Source organism: Syngnathoides biaculeatus, chromosome 9 (genome assembly GCF_019802595.1).
Source record: "Syngnathoides biaculeatus isolate LvHL_M chromosome 9, ASM1980259v1, whole genome shotgun sequence".
NCBI lineage: Eukaryota > Metazoa > Chordata > Actinopteri > Syngnathiformes > Syngnathidae > Syngnathoides > Syngnathoides biaculeatus.
In genome coordinates, this window is record NC_084648.1 from 23,833,867 (window position 1) to 23,860,446 (window position 26,580).

Sequence of the window (26,580 nt, forward strand, 5' to 3'; positions counted from 1 at the left end):
GCTAGGGTGTCCTGGTGCCAGGTGGACATGTGTACAGCCTTATGCCTGAACATGGTGTTCGTTATGGATTATCCATGATGAGCACAGAAGTCTAGTAACAGAGCACCACTTGACTTCTGATCGGGGGGCGCGTTCTTCCCAATCGCGCCCTTCCAGGTCTTACTGTCACTGCCCACGTGGGCATTGAAGTCTCCCGGCAGAATGATGGAATCCCCAGAGGGGGCGCTCTCCAGCACTCCCTCTCAGGACTCCAAAAAGGGTGGGTACTCTTGACTGCTGTTTGGTGCATAAGCACAAACAACAGTCAGGACCTGTCGCCCTACCTGCAGGCGGAGGGAGGCTACCCTCTCATCCCACGGGGTAAACCCCAACGTAAAGGCCCGGATCCGGGGGACAATAAGTATACCCACACCTGCTCGGCGTCTCTCCCCATGGGAAACTCAGGAGTGGAACAGAGTTCAACCCCTCTCAAGAGGAGTGCTGCCAGAGCCCAAGTGGTCTGTAGAGGCAAGCTCGACTACATCTAGTCGGAACTTCTCGACCTCACGCACCAACTTGGGCTCCTTCCTTGCAAAAGAGGTGACATTGTGTGTCCCTAGAGCTAGTTTCTGTAGTCGGGGATCGGTTCGCCACGGTCCCTGCCTTCGGCCACCACCCTACTCACTTCACACCCGACCCCTATGGCCCCTCTCACAGGTGGTGAGCCCATGAGGAGGGGACTGTGAAAGAATTCATAGTCATCATGGTTAAAGTAGCTTCACACTTGTGTAGACACTCGCCCACACAGATATGTGGCCCTCACACAAGAACTTGTCTGTTTCAAACTTACTTAAGCAGAAGTTGTCAGTTTCACTCTTACTAAACAGTGTTAAAAACTGTTAGAATAGCAGGAAACGATAAACTTCTTGGTGCAGCTGCTGTCTGTACATATTGGTAAATTTCCACTGTATCGCATCCTGTTTTTGCTTTGAATAAAAGGCAAACAAGCGGCAGCGACAATTCCGCAGTTTTGAAGGGCGCAGTGAGCGTGTGGTCAGCTGCCCCTCACGAGCAGAAAAGACTATCTTGGTGGTGTGATTCACTTCAATACAGTCCTTGCGCTTGTCTCAGCTGTTTTGTAAAAAAAACTTCTCTGACATTCTAATACTTGGTCCGTCGAGTCAGATGACAACATTTTCAATTGAAGATTGACGACGACTGAAACCGGTGAACCGTCCGAGTCTCCTGGAGACCCGGAAAGTCCTCCTTTCTATGAGGCCAGCCATCGGACATCCTCCGCCGGGAAAACACAAATGTCATCCTACGAATTGCATGCGTCTCAACCAACGGAGAGATTGTCAAAGGTCAGTGTTTGTATAACACAGGGAAAACAACACAGAATAACTACTGTCGAATGACTAGTATATTTCCTGTTTTCAAAAGAATTAGATAGTAGGAAGATTGCAACTTCCAAAGAGAAACTTTTAGTTTCAGGACACAGAAATTGATCAGGCTGTGAGAATGAATGTGTACAGAGTGAATTCCCAAGTTTGAGAAAGCTAAACCTGTTTAAGATGAAGGGTTGTGAGTAAAAACACCCAGGAATACCCGCTCCAAATTGGGAGTCGAAGATTGGTATTCGACCCGAAGTCAGGCACTTAGAATTTTTCTCAAAACTAAGGAACTATATCTAGACTTTTATAAGAAATAAGACCGTCTGAAATGACGGCAAATTAGACAAAAAATTCAAATTGTCCACTTTCCAAGGCTGAAATAAAAGAAAAATACCGTCTGAAATTGATTACAAGGGTAAAACACAATTCACCGGAAAGTGGCAGAAAAAGTGACCACTGCCGTCACTAACACGACCAACCAAGTTCAGACTGTGACACAAAGATCACCACGAAGCGACAACGGGGCTACAAAAGAAATAGGAGTGCTTCACAGAAAACAACTCCAAAAAAATGTGGGAAGGATGACAACACATCACAAACTACAACAATAAGAACATGATGTGTGCAGGAAACAGACTCCTCCCACCAGCTGCACACTGAATGTGTAAATACCAGGAAGGCTGCTGGCCCAGACGGAGTGGCGGGGAAAGTACTGAAAGCCTCTGCTGATCAGCTGATGTGTGTTTTCACAAAAATTTTCAACAGATTACTACAACAATCAACCATTCCCCCTGCCTTATATCTGCAAAAATCATCCCTATCCCCCCCAAAAAATCAGCCATTGACACTCTAAATGATTACATGCCTGTTGCGCTCACATCTGTTCTGTCATGAAGGGCTTTGAGAGGCTGGTTGCACGCCACATAAGGGGCTTGCTTCCTTCCTCACTTGACGCCTACCAATTTGCCTACAGAGGAAACCGGTCCACCGAGGATGCTATCACAATATCTCTTCACACTGCACTGAGCCACTTGGAACGCCAAGGGAAGTACGTCAGGATGCTTTTCATAGACTTTAGTTCAGCCTTTAATACCATCATCCCAGGTATTTTGGTTGACAAACTCTCCCTCCTAGGACTATCTCCTTCCATCTGCTGCTGGATTAAAGACTTCCTCACAAACCGTGGGCAGTCTGTCAGACTTGGCTCACACCTCTCTTCCTCAATCACCCTCAGTACCAGGTCCTCCCAAGGCTGTGTACTGAGCCCTCTGTTATACTCTCTGTACACACATGACTGCATACCAGCCCATCCCAGCGACGCCATTATCAAGTTTGCTGATGACACCACCGTGATCGGGCTCATTTTAGGAGATGAATCTGCCTACAGAGACGGGATTGGTAAATTCTCAAGTAGTATTCTGCAGACAACCTTACACTGAACACCACAAAGATGAAGGAAATCATCCTGGACGTCCAGAAGCGCAGCGTCAACCCGGTCACACTGTTCATGAATAGGGAGTGTGTGGAGAGGGTCAATTCCTTCAAATTTCTGGGAGTGTACATCATGGACAAACTCACTTGGACAGTAAATACCACTGCGGTAGTGAAAAAGGCCCAGCAGTGACTCCACTTCCTGAGAGTGCTCAGGAAGAACAACTTGGAAGCTAAGCTGCTGCAGACCTTCTACAGAACCACCGTGGAGAGCATCCTCACTTCCTCCTTCAGTGTGGCATGCTGGATGCACAGCAGCGGACAGGAAAGCTCTGCAAATAGTGGTCAACAGTGCCCAGAAGATCTCTGGCTGCTCTCTGCCCTCCCTAGAGGACATTTCCGACTCCCGTTATCACAGCAGAGCCACTAATATTGTAAAGGACTCTTCACATCCTGGTCACCACCTGTTTAACCTGCTGCCTTCTAAACACGGAAAATCAGATTCAATGACAGCTTTTCCCCCAGAGCCATCAACTCCTTGAACTCAAAACCACTGAACATAACAACAATGTATTGTAATATTTTGGAACTGCAATTTTGTGCATTTATTTATTTTAACACTCATCATTTCATTGTATGCACAGCATATAATGACAAAGGCTTTTGATTTGATTTGGAATCTGACAATATGATACTAAAGACACCCGAACAAAGTTTATGCCCGTCTTTGCCTTTATATTCTCAGGCAACAGGTAAACTGACTGACTATATATGCTGCAAATAAGTATTTGAACACCTGAGAAAAACAATTTGGTACAGTCGCCTTTGTTTGCAATTACAGAGGTCAAATGTTTCCTGTAGTTGTTCACCAGGTTTGCGCACACTGCAGGAGGGATTTTGGCCCACTTCTCCACAGAGATCTTCTCTAGATCATACAGGTTTCTAAGGATGTCGATGAGAAACATGGAGTTTCAGCTCCCTCAAAAGATTTTCTATTTGGTTGAGGTCTGGAGACTGGCTTGGCCACGCCAGAACCTTGATATGCTTCTTACGGAGCCATTCCTTGGTTTTCCTGGCTGTGTGCTTCGGGTCATCGTTATGTTGAAAGACCTAGAAATGACCCATCTTCAATGCTCTGACTGAGGAAAAGAGGTTGTTCCCCAAAATCTCACAATACCTGGCCGCTGTCATCCTCTCGTTAATACAGTGCAGTCGTCCTGTACCATGTGCAGAAAAAACACCCCCAAAGCATGATGCTACCAGCCCATGCTTCATTGTCGGGATGGTGTTCTTGGGATGGAACTCACCATTCATCTTCTTTCAAAGACGGTTCGTGGAATTATGACCAAAAAGTTTTATTTTGTTCTCATCTGTTCACAACACTCTGTATCAGAGAAGTCATGGGAAAACAGGACAGCTTTAGCCCTTGTCTTCGTATTTGATAGCTCTTGCTTGGTAAAGGGTTTCTACCTTTTCCCTTCTGGGGTTTTTGGTAGTTTTCTTCCCACTCAAGCAACAGCTTTTTATGATGTTATGTTTTATGTTAATCATGATAAATGGGGGAAATGTGAAAGAATTCATAGTTATCATGGTTAAAGTAGCTTCACTTGTGTAGACACTCGCCCACGCAGATGTGTGGCCCTCACACAGGAACCTGTGTGTTTCAAACTTACTTAAGCAGATGTTGTCAGTTTCACTACTTACTAACTTAATTACTTCACTTCCTAAACTGTGTTAAAAATTGGTAGAATAACAGGAAACAATAAATCTCTTGGTGCAGCGGCTCTCTGTACATTTTGGTAAATTTCCACTCTATCGCATCCTGTTTTTGATATGAATAAAAGGCGAAAGAGCGGCAGTGACAATTCGGCAGTTTGAAGGGCGAACTCAGCGTGTGTGGTCACCTGCCCCTCGTGAGCAGAAAAGACAATCTTAGTTGGTGTTATTCACTTCAATACAGTCCGTGGGCTTGTGTCAGCTGTTTTGTAAAAAACTTCTCTGACAGGGACCCATGTTACCCTTTCGGGCTATGCCCGGCCAAGCCCCATGGGTGCTGGCCCGGCCACCGGGCACTTACCATTGAGACCCACCTCCAGGCCTGACTCCAGAAGGGGGCCCCAGTGACTCGCGTCCGGGCAAGGGAAACTATGGTCCAACTTTTGTGGTCATAGGAGGTTTTTATCAAGTACTGTATCTAATATCTATCTAATGCAGACATGTTCATCGTGATCCAAGTTTAATCCGATACGCTCAATCTTTTGTTTGCCCTTTTCAAGCTCACGACAACACTGGCATTCCGCCACAGTTGGCATTAGGTCACAAAGAGAACACGAACACCAGTCTTTCGAAACGAGCCTGTCTGGGACCTCTCCGAGGTCCATGTTATGCTCCTCAGTCAGTGTCACACCCCCTGTCCAACACGTCTCCAACAGCTCCTCCAGAGGGATCCCAAGGCATTCCCAGGCCCAAGAGACAAAGTCTCTCCAGCATGTCCTGGGTTGTCCCGGGGTCCCTTTCTGGTGGGACATGCCCGGAACACCTCACAACTCATCGACTGGTAAATTGAGCACTTCACCTTTCAACTTAGCTCCGTCTTTACCACAATGGACTGATACAAAGTCCACATCACTGCAAATGTTCCACCGATCCGCCTATCGATCTTCCGCTCCATTCTTCCCTCACTTGTGAACAAGACCCCAAGATACTTTAACTCCTCCACTTGGGGGCAGCATCTCATCCCCGACCTGGAGAGGGCACGCCACCCTTTTCCGAATGAGGACCATGGTATGAGATTTGGACGTGCTGATTCTAATCCCAGCCACTTCACACTTGGCTGGAAACTGCGCCACTGAGTGTTGAAGATCACGGCTTGATGAAGCCAACAGAACATCATCATCTGCAAAGAGCAGAGATGCGACGCTGAGGCCATCAAAACTGACACCCTCAACGCCTCGGCTCTGCCTAACAATTCTGTCCATAAAACTTGCGCACAAAATTGGTGAGAACGTTCAGCCTTGGCGCAGTCAAATTCTCACTGGAAACGAGTTTGATTTAGTGCCGGTGTGACGGTCTGAGTGCTCCCGGTGCTGAAAAGTCTTCTTGTGATTAATGCACATGCACATATTCTTTGTAAACTTCCGGCCAGTCTGAAATAACCGCATCCATGCTTCAACGTATGCCATTCGACAACTTGTCGCCGAGTGTTCATGTTCGCTATGTACATCTCAGAAAGACGAACATATGTATGTGTATACTTTTGTTTTAAGGTTAGGATGTAACGTATGTTAGCTTGGTCTATGTAGAAGAAGAGGAACTATGAGAGGGGGCGATTTCCCAGTAACAGTCTACTACGTACCCAGAGTTCCCCTGTTAGTAACGCATGCGCATTAATCACAAGTGGACTTTTCAGCACGGGGGAACGCTCAGACCGTCACACCTGCAATGGGGACCAAACTCTGACACCGGTCATACAAGGACCGAACAGTCCGTATTTGGGGGTTCAGTACCTCATACTCCGGAAGAACCCCCCACAGGACTCGCTGAGAGACACGATCAAACGCCTTTTCCAAGTCCACAAAACACAACCTCTCAAAGAGTAGGAGCAGGAATCAACACTGGGCCCTTCCTGGATGACCGAGTCCAACTCTCACCTGAAACAAGTCCGACTTACTGCCGGCAATGCGGACCAAACTCTGACACTGATTGTCCAGGGACCTAACAGCCTGTATTAGGGGGGTTAATATACCCCGGCATACCACCGAAAAAAAACGGGACTCCTTGAGGTGCACCTTCTCGAAGTCCAAAAAACACAAGTAGACTGGCCGGACGAACTCCCATGCACCATCAAGGATCCTTCTGAGGGTGTAAAACTGGTCCACTGTTCCATGGCCAGGATGAAAACCACATTGCCCCTCCTGAATCAGAGATTCAATTTCCCAAAGGACCCTCCTCTCCAGAACCCCTGAACAGAGCTCACCAGGGAGGCTGAGGAGTTTGATCCCCCTATAGTTAGAACACCCCTCCCCCCCATAGTTAGAACACACCCTACGGTCCCTCCGGATGACCAACCAAGTCTGCCAATCCAGAGGCACTGTCCCTGATGTCCACACAATGTTCCAGAGGTGTGTCAACCAGGATAACCCCACAACATCCAGAGCCTTTAGGAACTCTGGGCGAATCTCATCCACCCCCGGAGCACTGCCATCAAGGGGCTTTTTCCACCACCTCTGTCACCCCAACCCCAGAAATAGAAGAGCCGCCTCAAAGAACCTAGACTCTGCCTTCCCTCGGTGGAATAGAGGAAGTCATCAAAGTATTCTCCCCACCGACTCACAACATCCCGAGTTGAGGTAAGCACTGCTCCCTCCTTACTATACACAGTGTTGACTGTGTACTGCTACCCCCCTCCTGAGATGGTGGACTATTATTTCTTCAAAGCAGTCTTAAAGTTGTTCTCCATGGTTTCATCGAACTCCTCCCACACCTGGGTTTTTCCCTCAGCAACCACCGAAGCTGCATTCTCAGGGTTCATACACTTCCAGATAATCACAATTCCAAGAATTTTCCATGACTTTCCATGTATTAAATACAAAATTCCATGACTAATATTGGATTGACTGATTGTGGTAGACAGCAATATTTCAGCTATATGATTGTGTGTTTTCACTTAAATAATAAGTGCCAAAGCTTATCAATGTAGTAGACATAATGACTTTGAAATTTATGGTTATTAAAAATATAAACTCTAACTACATGTTGCCTATATTTAAAATACAGAATTAGCTATCTATGCACTGTATTGTCTGCTTTCATCCTTGATCAGGCTGTGCCAAGGTGGAATTTTAACATTATACACCATCTTATCCTGTAGTTTCTACTTTGGCTTCAGACCAGACATCTTTTACTCAAAAAAAGAGAAAATCTCATCCAGTTTCACCATTTTTTCTTCTATTATTCACGTAACCCGACATTCATTAAAGCATTTTACCATTCTTATTGAGTAAACACAAGCAGCATGTCTAACTCTTTGCTCTACGGTGCCCAGACTGTGTGGGTGGACGGTGTTTGTAATGAGTGTACTCCTTTAAGAGCCGAAAGTGGGCAGAGTCAGGTAAACTATCAGGAGACTGTGTGCTTCCGCGTTGAAGAAAAAAAAAAAAAAAAAAAAAAAAAGAGTCAGGCTCTGGTTCACTGCTGGATTGGTTTTCATGTGCGCTGAGAATGTCTATGTATTTCTACTCGTAACAAATTTTACACGTGGGATTTTTCGTGCCCGACTGTGCAGATTTGAGAGTGCGATCGCGCCAGTCAAGTCGAGGTGACTGAAAATTCCATGACATTCCCTGACCCAGGCCAAATGTTTTTTATTTACCGGACTTTCCAAGACCTGGAAAAGGCAATGTTTTTTTTCCATGATATTCCAGAAATTCCCTGACCCGTATGAACCTTGATTCTGTTTGGCCAGCTGGTACCTATCAGCTGCTTTGGATGTTCCACAGGTCAGAAATGCCTGATAGCTTGACGGCATCCCTTACTGTTGGTCTCCACCAACAGTGGTTTTTCGAGGGTTGCCGCGACGACAGGCACCAACCACCTTATGGCCACAGCTTCGGTCGGCCGCCTCAGCAATGGAGGCACGGAACATTGTCCACTCGGACTCAATGTCCCCTGCCTCCCTAGGAACATGGGAAAAGTTCTTTCAGAGGTGGGGGTTGAAATTCTTCCTGAGAGGGGAATCTGCCGGATGTTCCCAGCAGACCCTCACAATACGTATGAGCCTGCCACATTGGATTGGCATCTTCCCCCACCATGGGAGCCGACTCACCACCAGGTGGTGATCAGTAGACAGCTCCGCCCATCTCTTTACCTGAGTGTCCAAGAAATAGGGTTGCAAGTCCAATGACATGACCACAAAGTCGATCATCGAATTGCGATGTGGGGTGTCCTGGTGCCAAGTGCACATGTGGACACCCTTACGCCTGAATATGGTGTTCGTTATGGAGAATCGATGATGAGCACAGAAGTCTAGTCACAGAACATCACTCAGGTTCTGATTGGGGAGTGGGTGGGGGCGTTCTTCCCAGTCACGCCCTTCCAGGTCTCACTGTCATTGCCCACATGGGCATTGAAGTCCCCCAGCAAAATGATGCAGTCCTCAGAGAGAGCGCTCTCTTGCACTCCATCTAAGGACTCCAAAAATTAATATTAAATTAAAATCAATATTATTGCTTCTAAATGAAAATAAATATTCTTAAAATGCAAACTGAAACTTCTGTATTCATTGGTCAGGTATGTAAAGTAAAGTAATCCCTCTTTTCGCAGTTAATTGGTACTAGACCACCCGCGAAAAGTGAAAAACCGCGAAGTAGACGAAAATGGCTTTTTTATTTTTGCTTCATCAGTCCATGTTGTCTTGCTGGGGATGCCGCATTTTACCCCATCAATGTGGCTTCCTGCTACAGTACTGTACTAATTTTGTAATTTTAATTTTTTTTGCTTCATTGGTCCATGGCACATTGTACATAGCGATCCGGCTACTACTTCTTTTTATTCTTTGGATTTCTTGATTTATATAAACTTTGTTAAATCTTAAGGCAGAACCTTTGAAACTGAAGGCAAATTTCTGTTGGTTTGGAGACCGTCATAAATATTATGTAGAATTGTTCATAGAGAACATGTTTTTAAAATTGATGTCTATAACTATTTTCACTATGTACAGAAATTTTTGGAGTATGGTTTACAAAAGACAGCATGTACTGTCTATCTTTGATAAGATGAACTACAGATTTGCACTTCGATGTACAATGGTACCTCTACTAATGAAATATGAGAAAACATCCTCCTCGCTCATGGAATGCCAGGAAGATGGTATGGCAATAGCCAACGAGAGAGCAGCTCTATCACGCTACACAAACCAAGATACATGATGTTTACATTCGGTGGATTTTGGGAAATCCATTGCCTATTTTATCCTTTCATGTTCTGAATTTTTTTTCATGTTCTTTTATTTTTCCAAGGTTGCGTTCTGTAACCTACATATTTTGTTACAAGAGACATTCCTAAGTAGAGGTACCGCTGTACACTCTATAGGCATTACATATTTATATACTTACAGAATCCGGCTTAGTCAGTTTTGAATGGTGCTCTGCTGTTGTGTCCTTGTGGGACACTGGAATTCTGACTTTTGGCTAAGAACATAAAAAACAAACATGATTATATATTTCCAAAACCTGTTAATCACAAAGACACGTTCCAGACCCACCAACAGGGGTACATGAAAATCTCTAAAACAAAATTACATCCATCCATCCATTTTCTTAGCCGCTTATGCTCACATGGGTCGTGGGGAATGCTGGAGCCCATCCCAGCTGTCAATGGGCAGGGGGCAGGGTACACCCTGAATTGGTTGCTAGCCAATCGCAGAGCAAATATAAACACACAACACTTGCACCACAATCACACCTGAGGGCAATTTTGAGTCTTCTATTAATACATGTTTTTGGGATGCGGGAGGAAGCCAGAGTGCCTAGAGAATACCCACACAGGCACGGAGAACATATAAACTCCACACATGCGGGGGCGAGATTTGAACTCAAGTCCTCAGAACAGTGAGGCCAATGCTCTAACGAGTCGCGTCACCGTGCTGCCACATTTTAAGATGCAAAAACCCAATTTAAATGAAGTTGGGATGTGGTTTTAAATGCAAATATAGAAATAAACATGATTTTTCAACCTATATTCTATTAAAACATTTATTTAATGTTCAAACTGATGAACTTTGTTGGTTTTTGCAAATATTGATTTTAATTTTGAATTTGATGTTGGCAACACATTCCAAATAAGATGGGACAGGGGCAAGTTTTCCACTGTATTACACCAATTTTTCAGTTTAACACTTAATAAGCATTCAGAAACTGAGACAGCTAATTCTTGAAGTTTTCTGTGTGGAATTCTTTCCTATTCTTGCTTGATGTACAACTTCAGTTGCTGAACAACCCAGGGTCTCTATTGTTGTAATTTGCATTTCATAACGTGCCACCCATTTTCAATAAAAGATGGGTCGGAACAACTGGAAGGCCACTCTAGTACTCACACACTTACGACAAGGTTACAGTGTTGTAATCTGCAGAATGTGACTTGGCATTGTTTTGCTGAAGCAAACAGCAACATTGTGGGAAAAAGACCCAGGGAAGCCAGCAACATTACTCGGTGTTGTAATAATATTGCTTTTCCTTTGCATGGTTGAGGTTTAAATTGGATTTGTAATCTATTGACTGATCTGTGTTAACTTACAATGTGTTTCTTAAGTGTCACTGAGCTCCCGTGGCAATATCCCACGCACAATGATCCTTGTTTTTGATGCAGTCCCACCTGAAAGATCAGAAGTCATGGGTATTCAATATTGTTTTTCAGCTTAGTCTCTGTTATGCAGAAATTTTGATGACCATATGGACCACAGATGAAGCAAACATGGTTAAGCAGCATTTAGCAATTATGGTGCAAGAAAAATGGAATAAGTTGCCAACAAGGAGACATGAGCTCAGAATGTGTTTTCAAATCCAGATTAAAAACTTTTTTCCCCTCATGTGTTTTAGAATACTTCCACTTTTCAGTGATATTTGTTGCACTAAAAGCTGTTTTAATTGTAGTTTTTCAAATGTTTTATGTATTTGATTGCTTTTAATCATATAAACCACCTTGAGTTACCTTGTGTATGAAATGTGCTATACAAATAAATTGGCTTTGCTATACCCAATCATAATACTCACTTGTTTTTACTGAAAGGAAAATTCCGGTGGTTTGGAGAAACAATGTATTCAATAGGTCATGTAATATGTACTCTATCTTGATAATGATATGTTAAATCCTCTCTCATTTATTATTGTTTTGAGAAGATTTTTATCAACAATTACGAATTTTCAGGTGAGCCACCATTTTCCATGACCTACGTGCATGGATGTGACGTGTAACATGCCATTCCAAACGCTCTATTACATGGGACACCATTATGCCCAGCGCTGATTTCTCTGATTTATCCTCATCTGATGAAGAAATACCGGCATCGGTTGATTGGGAAGATGGAGGACAGATTTGAACCTGTGGCTGTAAATAATGTTGAACATTTGGATGGTTCATCGGGCGGAATGACGAGCGAGCTCCCCCGAGTCCCGGAACTGGCTCGCCAGGGAGCTCGCTCTTCAGACTCTGCGTCATTCCGGGATTTTCACAGAAGTGGCCAAAGTTTGCATTTTCAATGTTTTGGGGGTTTACTAAATAAACAACTTGAATGTGTCGTTACAACTCCTCGTGTAGCGCTGAAGAAAAGGAGTCGGAGGCAGAGTGTTGAACACAGGAGCAAACCTCGTTTTCAATACAGACATCAACAGAGTGAACCCATTACGGCGCGAACTCTCTAACACACTAACCCCGGACATCCATTGTCCAACCCATGGCAGGTGCAGGGAGTCGGGGCAAAGGCGGCCGCCCCCGGCGTGGGGGGAGGGCCAACCCCAAAAGACGAGGACATCAGTTCTTCCTTGGAGGCGCACCTGAGGCCGAGCATGATCCACCAAGTCAACATTGACGTGGTCGAATATATTCTCGGGGACAGCAAAAGACTCCAAGGGGGCTTTTGTGTGGCGATGCACCTGAGCACGCTGACAGGCCACGCACGAGTCGACCAAGGTCTGTACCCCGTGGTCCGAGGCCTGGTCCACGCTCATAGGGGAGTAGTCAAGACTCAGATGCACAGTGCCGACGAGTGCCCTGGAGAGGCAGTCCCCGACCACATCGGATTTGCTGGCGATGTGTCGGATGTCCGTAGTGTACTCCAAGATGAACGACAGTTGGCGTTGCTGGCGGGCGGACCACGGCTCGGCCACCTTGAACATGTCGAAAGTGAGGGGTTTGTGGTCCATATATGCCGTGAACTCACGGCATTCCAGTAGGGAACGGAAGTGGTGGAAGAGCTCCCTATCGAATGTGCTGTATTTGCGTTCCCTGGGGACAAGCTGACGGCAAGTGGTTGCCAGGCGCCGCCGACCCACTGTTCGAATACGGCCCCAACGGCGTAGTCCAACGCGCAGGTAGTGAGAATGATGGTGAAAGCACGAACACTTTAAGGAGATGAGTCTTGAGCCTAGCATATTTATGGCGGGCTGGGGGAGATGTGATGAAACGCACTGCTCTGGCTGCCGTTGAGCTCCTCAGGGCTGAGACAACGTGGTGATAGCGCGCGGTATCATCTGAGATCCCGTGGAGGGCAATTGAGCCTCTGTCTGCGTGAACCACGCTGCCGCGGACGTCTCCAGGAATTTGAGGACGGCAGTTGCCATGTTCGGTTCAGTCTCGGAAACGCCGGGACTGACGTTAGGGTCACCAAGTGTAGCGCCAAAGAAAAGGAGTCGGAGGCAGAGTGTTGAACACAGGAGGAAACTTCGTTTTTAATACAGACATCAACAGAGTGAACCCATTACTGGGGGAACTCTCTAACACCGGAAGTGTAACCAACAATAACATCCGTGCGGAACCTCGCAACCTAACTCGAGGTCCCGTAGGTGAATTATGTCGACCTCCACACCCGAACATTATTTTCAACTACTACAATCACTCACTCAAACTTTTTTTGGTGGGTATACCCTGTAAATCACATAGTGGCAGGTCACCACAACACCCACAAGCTCTTGATTGGCCCGTTTTAGTCACATGCTGTGATGATGCACTCACCATTCCTCCCGGCTCCACATACCACCTATGATGCTACCTTCTCAATTGATTTTGCATCATAATTAAACGTATCATTTGGTCAGTGAGGGCGATTTGTTCATGGAGAGACAACGGTCACCATTTTTGTTCCTTAGTTCCTTGTTACGGGAAGTAAAGTAAAAACAATTACAGGAAATTACCACAATGTGTTGCAGAAACTCCACACTGTCATCCTAGCTAATACCAGCTGACTATGTACGGGAAACTAGGCCTGGGAGAGCCGCAGTGACGTCAGCGAGGTCAGTGGACATGTGAGTATAATGAGTCAGCCTTTATTCTGACACCTCACTCAGTAGTGCCCTGACATGGTAGTTTGGGTTTCCCTCTTTGGTTATTCTGACTGCTGCAAGAATACCATTTTCTAACTATTGTCCAAAGGACGTAAGATCTGGTAATATACGCCTCGCTTAACTTTTTTGTAAGCGATAAAGTGTTTGAATGCTCGTAGTAGATGAACTTGGAATGCATCAGAAGTTGGGGCAATGACCTCAAATCACTGCTTTTAGTGATGAAGTGATGGCATCCTATTTCATGCATTGTCCAAGAGAATCCCACTTGCCGTACAAAGCAAAGTAGTTCTGAGAAAAATGAACTATGGTTTCAGATTAATCGACATTCATATTATCTTCACCTAAGGCTGCCACTGAACCAAGGTCATTTCTGTTTTGCAGTGTCTCTTTCAGAGCACGTTTACTGCTAATATGGAATGGATAGCTGTCACAACCTGTCAGGATGTATGCTGCTATGATAACCCTAGTTATATTTTCATTTAGAAATGTTTCTTCTTTACATGTGGAAATAGCATTGCAGGAGATGTATACATCTTATGCTAATGTGTGTTTGTAAAGCCAAAGTTCGTGCAACCCATTGAGCCAGTGAAAAAGGAAAATGCCCATTTCACTAAATCTGTCATTTGCATCAATGATTATTCGATAAGTTTTCTGTTCATGACCTGTGTAGGGCTCATGAGCAAAAATTAGAATGTCCAACTTCCCCGTGATACGATTTAAAGAGTAATGAGATAGTTCCAGGACCAGGCGACTTGTCATTTTCACTGTCGTTTCCGTGACACCGTTAATGACAATCCGAATTCCTTCAGGGATATGATTGTCTGCTTTGTACCATGTGTCAAGAAGAAATCTGAGAATGTTTATCTTGCTTTCAATCTTTCTTGAATTTACCAGGTTTGAACAGAGAATAAGGATGTGTAGGCCATTCATGGGAAAATGCATCTATTTTGTGTTGCATCCAAATTCAGAGCAAAGCACAATGACTGACATCAGGGGTTAACGTTAAACGTACAACATACGGTGCTGTGAAAAATTATTTACCCCTGTCCTGATTCCCCCCCCCCCCCCAATCTATCATAGACAAATGTTTAAAATCTATCCATCCATCCATTTCATGAGCCACTTATTCTTAAAAGATATCTTTAAGCAGGAGGTGGGGTACACCCGGAACTGGCTGCCAGCAAACCAATCATTTAAACACAACACAAGGGAATAAAAAAAAATGCAGGTTAGGGTAACCTTTCAAATAATTCATTTGATCAGGGCCCGAAAAAATTCCAAACCTTTCTGACCATCTGTGACAATGTAATTGACCACACACACACACACACACACACACACACACACACACACACACACACACACACACACACACACACACACACACACACACACTTTTTACATCACTAGGTCACTCTGACTAAGCACAAACTTAGGAGAGGTGAGTTCATACTTGTTGAATCAAGAAATTACTTAAATACAATATGTTAGAGAAAGTGAAGTAGGCTCCAAAAATCTCAAGAACCAATGCATCATGCCACGATTCAAAGAAATTCAAAAAGAAATGAGAAAAAAGTGATTGAAATTCGTCAGTCTGGAAAAGGTTACGAAGCCGTTTACAGCGAACCATGGTCAGAGCCATTATCCCCAAATGGAGAAAACTGGCAACAGTGGCAAACTTTCCAGGAGTGGACGACCAACTAAAATTACTCCAAGAGTGCAAGACTGACTCATCCATGCGGTTATAAAAGAACCTTGAACAACATCTAAAGACCTGCAGGTCTTTTTGGCCTCAGTTTGAGGAAGACTCTCCCTAAAATTTATATGTAGGCTCCAGCAGTCCCCCATCCCTCGTGTGGCTAAGTGGCTAAGCATGGATGGATATATAGGTGTAATTACTTTAGGGAAGTCCCCCCCCCCTTTTTTTTGGATTTTATATCGCAGATATAAATAAACAATTAGATAGTTCTAGGCCATACTCAGAAAATAAGATCACATTTTTGATCAACTTTGGACATAGGCCATAGCATTCATATAGCTCACATAGTATTAACATAGGATTCCAAGACCATTAAAAATGTGTACTCAACGATTTTCCACTTTCGACGATTTTCTACAAGTGGTCCTTTCCTCAAACTGTCATGGATCATAAGTAAATTGATATGTAGCACGTCTTCGTCCAATCAAACAACTTCATAACTATTATCTATCTATCCATCCATCCATCCATTATCGACTGCATTTCCGGGTCGAGTCGCAGGGGAAGTAGTATCTATTATTTAGTATCTAAGTTAAGCAGACAAGTTGATCATGATCCAAGTTCATTCCGGTAAACTCAAACTCACAACACTGCCATTCCGCTACAGTTGGCATTAGGCCACAAAGGGAACACGAACACCAGTCGTTTGAAACGAGCCTGTCTGGAACATCTCCGAGGTACATGTTATGCCCCTCCGTCAGGGTAACACCCCCTCTCCAACACGTCAAATTCCACCTATGTGTATTCTGGCTCAAACACACAGGCTTGAACATTGTACATTGTTATTTTTTTGTTTGTACATCTGGCATTTTGTGCCTGATTTTTGTGAAAAATAATTACAATCTTTGTTCGGTGAAACATATCCACAAGCAATGGGGGTGTCAGAACAGGAAACACTGCAGGCGTGGCAAACGCTGATTGATTGACAGTTTTCCCACCGGGCTCGTTGGAATGTCTGAGCGAGAGAGGAATTTCGATAATACTTAACCAATTTAGAGATTTTTCTTGGTGAAATCTGTGGATAACTCTGACATTAAAAGAAACACTGAACACTCATCAACTAACTTTTTAAGTGTGTTCCCATTCCTATTAGTTTGGACAAAGTGTTCCTTTAAGGTCAATGCTCATGACTCTACCATATGAAAGACACTGGCCAAAAATGGCATCTATGGGAGAGTTCCCAGGCAAAAACCCCAGTTGTCAGCAAAGAATACAAAGGCTCGTCTCACATTTGCTAAAAAAATATCTCGATGATCCTCAAGACTTTTGGAGAAACATTCTGTGGACTGACAAGTCAAAAATTGAACTTTTTGGAAGCTGTGTAGCCAGTTACATCTTGTGTAAAAACAGTACAGCATTTGATAGAAAGAAGATTATGCCAGCAGTGAAGCACGGTGGTGGCATTGTGATGTTATGGGGCTGCATTGCTGCTTCAAGACAAGGACATCTTGCTGGAACAATGAATTCAGCTATGCACAAAAAAATCCTGAAGGAGAACGTTCAGCTATTAGTTCATGCCATCAAACTCATGTGCTCTTGGATCATGCAACAGGATAATGATCTGATACAGACCAGCAAATCCACCTTTGGATGGCAAAAAAAAAAAAAAAAAAAATGTAGTGAATGAGTCAAAGTCCAGCAAAGAAAGGTGGGACAAAATTCCTCCAGAGCCAAGTGAAAGATTCACCAATTATTCCAAACGCTTGATTGCAGTTATTGCTGTCGAAGGTGGCACAAGCTGTTATTAGATTCAGGATGAAATTAATTTTCCACAGAAGGTCTGAAAGGTTCGGATTTCTTTTGTGCCTTAATAAATTGAATTGTCATTTGAGGTTGTCTCTGAGGAAGTTAAAAGTGATTTTATGATTTGAAAACTGTGTGATGGAAAAAAATCAGCAAGGGGGCAAATACTTTTTCACAGCACTGTTTTTGTCAATGTCGTAGAAACTCATCCACAATGTCATTTTGTCTTTTATCTTTCAATATAGAGATCGCGGATGTGACGTCAGCGTTTTTGTGGCGCAATATTCCCAGTCAAACAAAGCTGCTCGGCAGTGCGGGTGTCGTCGTTCAAATTGCCCGAGACCTGTTGTGCTGTTGGTTGTCACAATAGAGGAGACAGTTCTTCAAATAGATCATTGTATAGAATACCAGCTGAAAAGAATAGAAAAGATTGATGGATTGCCCGTCAAACCTAGCTGCTCGGCAGTGCGGGAGTCGCAGAACCAGAGTAGATTTTTCATGATACCCGAGACCTGTTTTGCTGTTGGTTGTCACAATAGACGAGACAGTTCTTTAAAGTTATCATTCTATAGAATACCTGCTGAAAAGACCACAAAAGATCAAATGTATTTCAGCAATTAAACGGGATGGATGGTGCCCAACGAAATACACACGCCTGTGTAGCAATCATTTAATTTCAGGTAGGAATTTCTCTTCTCAATGTCAAACGATCAAGAAGTATTTATAACGCCAAGTTGACTCATTTGAGAATAATGCGTATTTTAAAAAATAATAAAGTCTGTCACAGAGCGGTTTACGGAGGTTCACGTGTGGCAGCAATACGACTCAATTCCAAATTTTTTTTCTCCCCAATCATAGTTAATGAATGCGAGTTTGTGTAAAACCAGGGGTCATTTATTTACAATAAATATTGGTATTTGTACTGAAAAAAATCTGAGTGGGACCACCACTATGTGGGATTTATTCCTGATTGAGAACAGAGAACAGAACAACGAAGTATTGGAATGTGTCCAGACTTGCAAACACTTCTGTGTAAATCCTGACGACTTATTCACCAGATACATGTGTATACCCAGTTGTCCAAGACAGGGAAGTGAATTAACAGTCAAATTTCTTATCGGCGAAAACCGCGATTTGGCATTAAATATGGATCCTCTATGCCCACTATCTCGAATTTTTCCACGTACCTTCATTTATTATGACCTTCTAAATGTTTAACAATATTGGACAAAACTCTGGGTGTTGTGCAAAAATATATATTTTTTTCGTGTCAACGAATTAACTGTCAACAATGCTTTGTTTGACCGGCAATATGACAATGTAAACAAAAATCATGTGATTTTATGACGTCGGTGCATGATCTCTGTATCTTTGAAAGGTTTCTGTTAAAAAAAAGAAAAAAAATCTGAAAAGGGGTACATACTTTTTAATGGCACTGTAGATGCAAAGTTTGACTTGTAAAAACGTCATTATCTCCTTTTCATTTTGCATTTGTTTTTTTCTTGTCTGCCTTCGCAGGTTGCCGGAGAAAAATAGTATGTATGCGGATATCCTATATTTTCCCATGCCCTCAAAATTGTACGTTTTTCATATGACATGATAAACGATGTCATGTTAATTTACATAATTACAATGAAACAACACCATCCTATTGACAAATATATTTCATGTACCTATGAGATAGCATTCCATTTCCCTTATCCCAATATTTCTGCTCAGTTTTCCTCAGAGCTGAAATGTCAAATATATGGTCACAGCATCAATTTAAAAGACGATCGGAAGAGCCGACACTCACTGCAGAATCACTATAACAACTTGAAAACGCCTCGGGCAAAAGTTAGTCACGAATGGCTACTTAAAACCTTAAGTAAACCACTTTATGGCACTCCCCGACCTTTAGGCTTCTGTGGTCATCAGGGATTGTCCATAATGAACACCACGAATGGTTGTCCATATATCCATTGGCACGAGGACACACTAGGCTGTATTTCAAGGACCGACTTTCTTGTTGCGTCATCGGACTTGCGACCATGTCTTGGACACTCAGGTGAAGAGAAGGGCTAAACTGTCAACTGATCACCACCTAGTGGTGACTTGGCTCTGATGGTGGGAGAAGATGCCGGTCCTACATGGCAAGACCAAATGTATTGTAAGGGTCTGTTGGGAACGTCGGGGAGAATCCCCTGTCAGAAAGCGTTTTGGGCAGAATTACATTCACATCCCATGGGGGGCGGGGGACACTGAGCACAAATGGATTGTGCTCCATTGCTGAAGTGGTTGACCCGAGCTGCAGCCATAACGTGATTGGTGCCTGTCTTGGCGGCAACCCCCGAACACATTGGTGAACACCAGTGGTGAGGAATGCTTTCAAGGTGAAGGAGGAGTCCAACTGAACCTTTTTGGCTTGTGGGATTCCTGAGGCAGCTAATGTTTACCAGCTGAGCAAGTGGAATACAGCTTTGGTGATCACTGAGGCAAAAACCCAGGCATGGGAGGAGTTCAGTGAAGCCATGCAGAAAGACCAGCAGGTTTGAGGAAATTCTGGTCGACCATCTGCCTCTCAGGATTGGGAAGCAGTGCACCGTCAACATTCTGTACAGTAGTGATGAGTCACTGCTGAGCTTGACTCAATTCCACCGACACGCCTTCCCATGAGGAAGCAGAGTCTGGTATCTCTGAGTTGGGCTCTCTTATTTCTGGAGTTGAAGTTACAGTTAGTTAAAAAAAGCTTTGGTGGTATTGCTCTGGGCCCCTCCACATTGTGAAGCTTTCCTGGTTGACATACCTCTGTAATACTGTGTGTACATCAAGGACAGTGTCTCTGGAATGTCAGATTGGGTTGGTGGCCCCACCTTTTTAAGAAGGGCGACCGGAAGATGTGTTCAAACTATAGGGAGAATCACTTCATCCTTGGGTGTGGAAAAAATAGAACGAAGATCAACAGGTGGATCGCTGCAAAAAGCTGAAGTGATGTGGACTTTCTATCAGTCCGTTGTGGTGAAGAAGGACCTAAGCCGAAAGACAAAACACTCAATTTACTTGTTGATACAGTGAAGAAAATTGTAATAGTGGTTAGAGCACTGGTTTGGTAAACCAGGGGTTGTGGGTTCGTATCCCACTGGGGCCTCCACTCCCTGAGAAGGGTTGCGTCAGGAAGGGCATCCGGCGTAAAAATTGTGCCAAAAATATATATGCGTTCATCTGAGACGACAGGCTGTGGCGACCCCGAAAGGGTCAAGCCGAAACAAAGACACAGAGTGAAGAAAATAAGTATTTGAACACCCTACTATATTGCAAGTACAAATATTAATATAATATAAAGTAATAGTAAGTTTTGCACTTAGAAATCATGGAGGGGTCTGAAATTTTCATCGTAGGTGTGTGTCCACTGTGAGTGCGATAATCCAGAAATCACAGTGTATGATTTTATAACGATTTATTTGTGTGATACAGCTGCAGATAAGTATTTGGACACCTGAACAAAACAATGTTAATATTTGGTACAGTAGCCTTTTTTTGCAATTACAGAGGTCAGATGTTTGCTGGAATTGTTCACCAGATTTGCTCTTTTAAGCAGCACATGGAACTTTCTCTAACAATGACCGCTGCTCCGCCACACACTTTTTCCTAGTTTACTTTGCACCCCCACCCTTCCCTGCTCTTAAAGGCGAACACTCATAATTACAAATGTTACAGTACTTACGTAGACCAAAGTGTTTTATAATGACAGTGTCCACCACCGCTGCTTTAGTTAGCAACACAGTCTGGGCAACGTAGAGCAAAGACGAGCTAGGCTTATGTTTACTTTCGATATTAATGGAGAAAGTTAAAACAAAAATGCTGTTGTTTTAAGATGCAAAGATTGTCAGGTTTTGTGAATAATCAAAGAAAAAGTGGTTAAACTGGATGAGACTCTCTTTTCCGAGTGGGAATGGTCTGGTCAGAAGCCAACGTAGAAAGTGCAGGGTAAAATGGTGTGTAATTTTAAAATTCCACCTTGGCAAAGCCTGATCCAGGATTAAAGCATGGACAATACAGTGGACATAAAGCTAATTCTGTATTTAAATATGGGATGCAAAATAACATTAACTTTAAAACGGTTTGGGAGCATCATCATCATCATCATCATCATCACCACCCAGCTGCAAATAGTATTTGAGATTTGAGAAAACCAATGTTAATATTTGGTACAATAGCCTTTGTTTGCAACTACAGAAGTCAAATGTTTCCTGTAGTTGTTCACTAGGTTTACACACACTGCAAGAGGGATTTTGGCCCACTCCTGCACACAGATCTTCTCTAGATCAGACAGGTTTCTGGGTAGTCACTGAGAAACACGAAGTTTTAACTCCCTCCGAAGATTTTCTATTGGGGTTGAGGTCTGGAAACTGGCTAGGCCACGCCAGAACCTAGATATGCTTCTTACGGAGCCACTCCTTGGTTTTCCTGGCTGTGTGCTTTGGGTCATTGTCATGTTGAAAGACCCAGCCACGACCCATCTTCAATGCTCTGACTGAGGGAAAGAGGTTGTTCCCCAAAATCTCACAATACATGGCTGTGGTCATCCTCTCCTTAATACAGTGCAGTTGTCCTGTTCCATGTGCAGAAAAACATACCCAAAGCATGATGCTACCACCCCCATGCTTCCCAGTAGGGATGGTTTGGTTGGGATGAGACTAATCATTAGTCTTCCTCCAAACACGGTTAGTGGAATTATGACCAAAAGGTTCAATTTTGGTCTCATCTGACCACAAAACTTTCTCCCATGACTCCTCTGTGTCATCCAAATGTTCATTGCCAAATGCCTTGACATGCGCTGGTTTAAGCAGGGGAACCTTCCTTGACATTCATGACTTCAAACCTGGCAAATGGTGGTCCCAGCTCTTTTCATGTCATTGACCAAGTCCTGTCGTGTAGTGCTGGACTGATTCCTCACCTTTCTAAGTATCAAGACCCCACAAGGTGATATCTTGGATGGGGCTCCACTCCGATTGAGACTGACAGTCATGTTTAGCTTCTTCCATTTTCTAATGATTGCTCCAACAGTGGACCTTTTTTTTTCTTTTCTTTTTTTTCAAGGTGCTTGGCAATTTCTCCGTAGCCCTTTCCAGCCGTGTGGAGTTGTACAATTTTTTCTCTGGTGTCTTTGGACAGCTCTTTGGTCTTGGCCATGCTGCAAGTTTGAGTCTTACTGATTGTATGGGGTGGACAGGTGTCTTTATGCAGCTAACGACCTCACACACGTGCATCTGATTCAGGATAATACATGGAGTGGAGGTGGACTTTTAAAGGCGGACTAACAGGTCTGTGAGTGTCAGAATTCTAGCTGATAGACAGGTGTTCAAATACTTATTTGCAGCTTTATCACACAAATAAATCACACGTGATTTCTACATTTTTATATTTAGATTATCTCTCTCACATTGGACATGCACCTACGATGAAAATTTCAGACCCCTCCATCATTTCTAAGTGGGAGAACTTGCTATACAGTAGGGTGTTCAAATACTTATTTTCTTCACTGTAAAGGTTCCTACCCCTAACTATGGTCAAGAGATGTAGGTCATCACTGAATAAATTTCTGAAATAAATTTAATCCGCAGGGTGTTTCAGGCCGCTATGAGAGACAGGTGAGAAGATTGGCCATCTGAGTGGGGCTCAGTGTAGACCACCTGCTCTTCCTTGAGAAGAGCCAGATGAGGTAGATCGGCCATCTGATTAGGATGCCTCTCCTCTGGTAAGGCGTTCTTTGCAGGTCTCACTGGGGAAGAGACCCCAGGGACGTCCCAGGACATGGAGAGATTATGTTCCCTAGCTGGCCTGGGAACACATCGGGACCTCCCTGGAAAAGCTCAATGAAGTAGCTGGGGCTACTAAAGCTACTGCCCCATGACCTGACCTTGAATAAGTGAAAGAAAATGGATGGATGAACAAACAATTGCGTAGATACAAAGACAATGAGACAAAAGAAAATCAACAGAATGCTAAGACGAGCAAATATGATGAAGCGTAGGTAGCGCTTTCCTTCACTGTGGAGATGAGGAAAGAAAAGGAAAAAAATAAGTTGGCAGCGGACAATATGAAGCCAAATAAATTAATGTGCCACTTAAAGAAGTGAAAACATGCCGAATATTGCCAACAATCATCCTGCTTTGTGAAAGCTATTTCAGTAAACCAGCGAGCACTGTTAGCATCATACAGGGTAGCATACCAAATTGCTGTGCAAAAAAAAAAAAAAAAAACCATAGCAGAGGGGCTAATACTGCCTCCAGCAGTAGACATGGTCTTAGTCATGCTGGATGACGCAAGTTTTGCAAAACTAAAAACTGTCCCTCTGACACTGTCACCAGATGTACAGATGAAAGTAGCGTGGTTCAAACCTCTCTTTGTAAAAGCTGTGCAGTTTAAAATGTGCTCATTGTAGCCATTAATCCTGATGTCATTTTGATTGGGAAAAAAAAAAAAACAGCACAAATTGTTTTATTTTTTGTTTTGTAAGTTAAAGTGTTTTGTATATTGTGCTCCTGAGTTAATGTTGCTGAACTGATTTTGAAATTTTTATTGATTTTATTTATTTTTTCGCTATCAAGTGGTGCAATAAGTCAGTCAAAAATGTTTGCAGTTTAAACAAGGACTTTTTTTTCATTTCAGGCAGATCGATTAGCTTAAATTTTTCTGTTACAATAAAGTTACAATAAAGTTAGTCTTTGTTGTATGTTGAACTATATTTTTCCAATTTATTTTTAATTTTCTTCAATATTAATAAGGATACAATGTTTTGTAGAGATGTACTTAATTTTATAGACAAATGATAATATTTATAGTCACGATGGGGAGTGGGGGGGCGCGCGAATTGTTTTCTTCTTGTTAGAGGCGCGAAACAGAAAATAATTGAGCACTGATTTAGACCAAAAGTTTAATGTATACTTTACCTTTTTCAGCTCACTGTCTCTCTGGAGGACCAAGTGAATGATGTCACAAAGGGTAGAAATCTTTCTTTGAACAAAACCCTTCTGGAGGAACTGTTGCTTGGAGACAATGGGCTTGTAGTGGAATATATCTCGCAGAACCTTAATGAAGAAATTGTCAAACTGAAAAGACTTGACTTGGGGAAATGGAAAATAAGGAAGAGAACAACAAACAAATGGTAATGGTAAAATGGTAACAGAAAAATGCAAACCATATCAACATTTTCCACGAGACAATTTGAAATTTTGGTTCAGGTTTTCGGAGGAATTATGTAAATTGACACGATTTGCTTTCACGGGCTACACAAAATGACACGACAGAGCCATTTCTGTTGTGAACATTGTGGCATTGTGTGTGGCAAGTGACATTGAGTGAAGAGTATACTTTGATCTGCACTGCTGGATGTCAAAACACTGTGTATTTTTTTTATCAGGCTTGAACATTTGATAAAATACTTTTGGACAATGACACGAAACAGGCTTTTGATTTTCAATTCCGTATGGCTTCTTGACTGATATGCAAGGCCGGGCTTTTACATGCACGGATGGTCACGTGTTCATTGCCTTTTATCAATGACCATGTAGTAAGTAATTTATAAATGACATTGTGGCTCAAACTATACATGGTTACATTCGATACAAATCATGAGTTCTGTTTGGATACATGAGTCCATTTTTATTTTTTGGGGGGGAGTTACAAAATAATTTAATGATAGCAAAATGACTATTTATGATTATATAATAAATCAATCTGCACTCTGTGCTGTAAGCCAGTAAATAAATCGCCATATAATGTATGTATACATATTATACTCCAAGACTTTCTTAGCCTGCTCTTCCTTTAAAATAATCCCTACTCCATTTCTCTTCCCATCTACTCTGTGGTTGAATAACTGAAACCCTGCTCCTAAACTTCTAGCCTTACTACCTTTCCACCTGCTCTCTTGGATGCACAATACATCTACCTTTCTCCTAATCATCATGTCAACCAACTCCTGAGCTTTTTTTTTTTTTGTCATAGTCCCAACATTCAAAGTCCCTACACTCAGTTGTAGGCTCTGGGTATTCCTCCTCTTCTTCTTCTTCTTCTGACGAATCCGGTTTCCTCCCCTTCTTTGTCTTCGACTCACAATTGCTGAATTTTCACCGCCATCCTGCATGTTAGCGGTGCCGGGGGCGGGCGTTGTTAACCCGGGCCACGACCGATCCGGTATGGGATTCTTTAGATTAACGCTCATATTTGTTTGGCACAGTTTTTACACCAGGTGGCCTTCGTGATGCATCCCTCTGAATTTATCCATGTTCAACAAGGAAACAAATATGTATATTGCATGAGCCTAGTACTACACCCTGTGAGGGAAGGAAGGGACAAGATAAGACAGGATAAGGAGAGGAGAAGAAGAATGCAGGACAAAGCTTGTGAACCAGTCATTACAACTGAAGGCACGCACATAACCAACCACTGCTATGACCAGCTAACACCCATTAGTGAGATCAAAATTTGCAGACTTAGGCCACTTGGACAATTAAACCCCAACCATGCCCTGTGACCCACTGAATTAATTACTCCAGCAACCTCTCAAACAAATATGACAAGGAGCCATTTCGGCGCCTTCTAGGTAAGCTCTCCATTCAGGACACATTGTAAAAGTATTACTTGACAACTACAATTGAACGTACATTCCAATATGACAGACTCGCAGATACCCCAGTAGACATCAAGGTCATGTCCGAGCACGTATTTGACTTGCTGTGTGAGAAATTAGAAAGGAAAGGGTTGTAAACTCAACCTCCAGTATTGTGAAGTAACAATTCACCCCCTTGCCTGAATGAACTCCAAATTACTGCTTGTGTTGTTACATTGGACAACAGCGCCACATTCCATAATTCATCCTGTGTTCATGTCACCTCTCAGGTCAGTAACTTTCCTCACTCGGCAAGATCTGTTAAGCCGTTTCAGGCCATAAATTGACAGTAATAGGTGCAAGAATTATGCACAAATGCAGAGATGTCTAAGGTCAATTTATTTATTTTTTTTCTGGACGGGGGATTGGGTTTCCGTTGTCCCGCTTGCCTCAGGCCGCCAAAAATGTCCTTGCTCACAAAGAGGACTCACAAATTGGTTTAGAAAGCTCAATTGCAGTCGTAGATCTAAATTACATAATACAGGACAAAAAAAAAAATAAAATAACATGCAAACCAATGCACCCCTCAGAACATGTCTCAAAGTGAGTCAGAGTGGAGTGGCATAC

General features: G+C 43.2%; 1 protein-coding gene and 1 long non-coding RNA gene across 14 annotated transcripts in view; one reads left to right on the forward strand and one right to left on the reverse strand.

Annotated features, from left to right (window-relative positions):
* Positions 1-18,895, forward strand: part of LOC133506318 (uncharacterized) — an 85,185-nt gene extending 66,290 nt beyond the window's left edge. Inside the window, exons 2-3 of the long non-coding RNA XR_009796480.1 lie at positions 13,724-13,819; positions 18,879-18,895. This is a non-coding gene — a long non-coding RNA (uncharacterized LOC133506318). The remainder of the gene's footprint in view (positions 1-13,723; positions 13,820-18,878) is intronic.
* Positions 1-26,580, reverse strand: part of cep44 (centrosomal protein 44) — a 71,877-nt gene that overhangs the window by 29,680 nt on the left and 15,617 nt on the right. For 9 of the 13 annotated variants that reach the window (XM_061830335.1, XM_061830331.1, XM_061830334.1 and 6 more), the window contains 3 exons: positions 24,293-24,430; positions 11,097-11,174; positions 9,917-9,991 (listed from right to left, as the gene is read on the reverse strand). In XM_061830335.1, coding sequence (XP_061686319.1) covers positions 9,917-9,991; positions 11,097-11,174; positions 24,293-24,430 — 291 coding nt within the window. The remainder of the gene's footprint in view (positions 1-9,916; positions 9,992-11,096; positions 11,175-24,292; positions 24,431-26,580) is intronic. The other 4 variants (XM_061830339.1, XM_061830337.1, XM_061830340.1 and 1 more) reach the window with 2 other exon arrangements.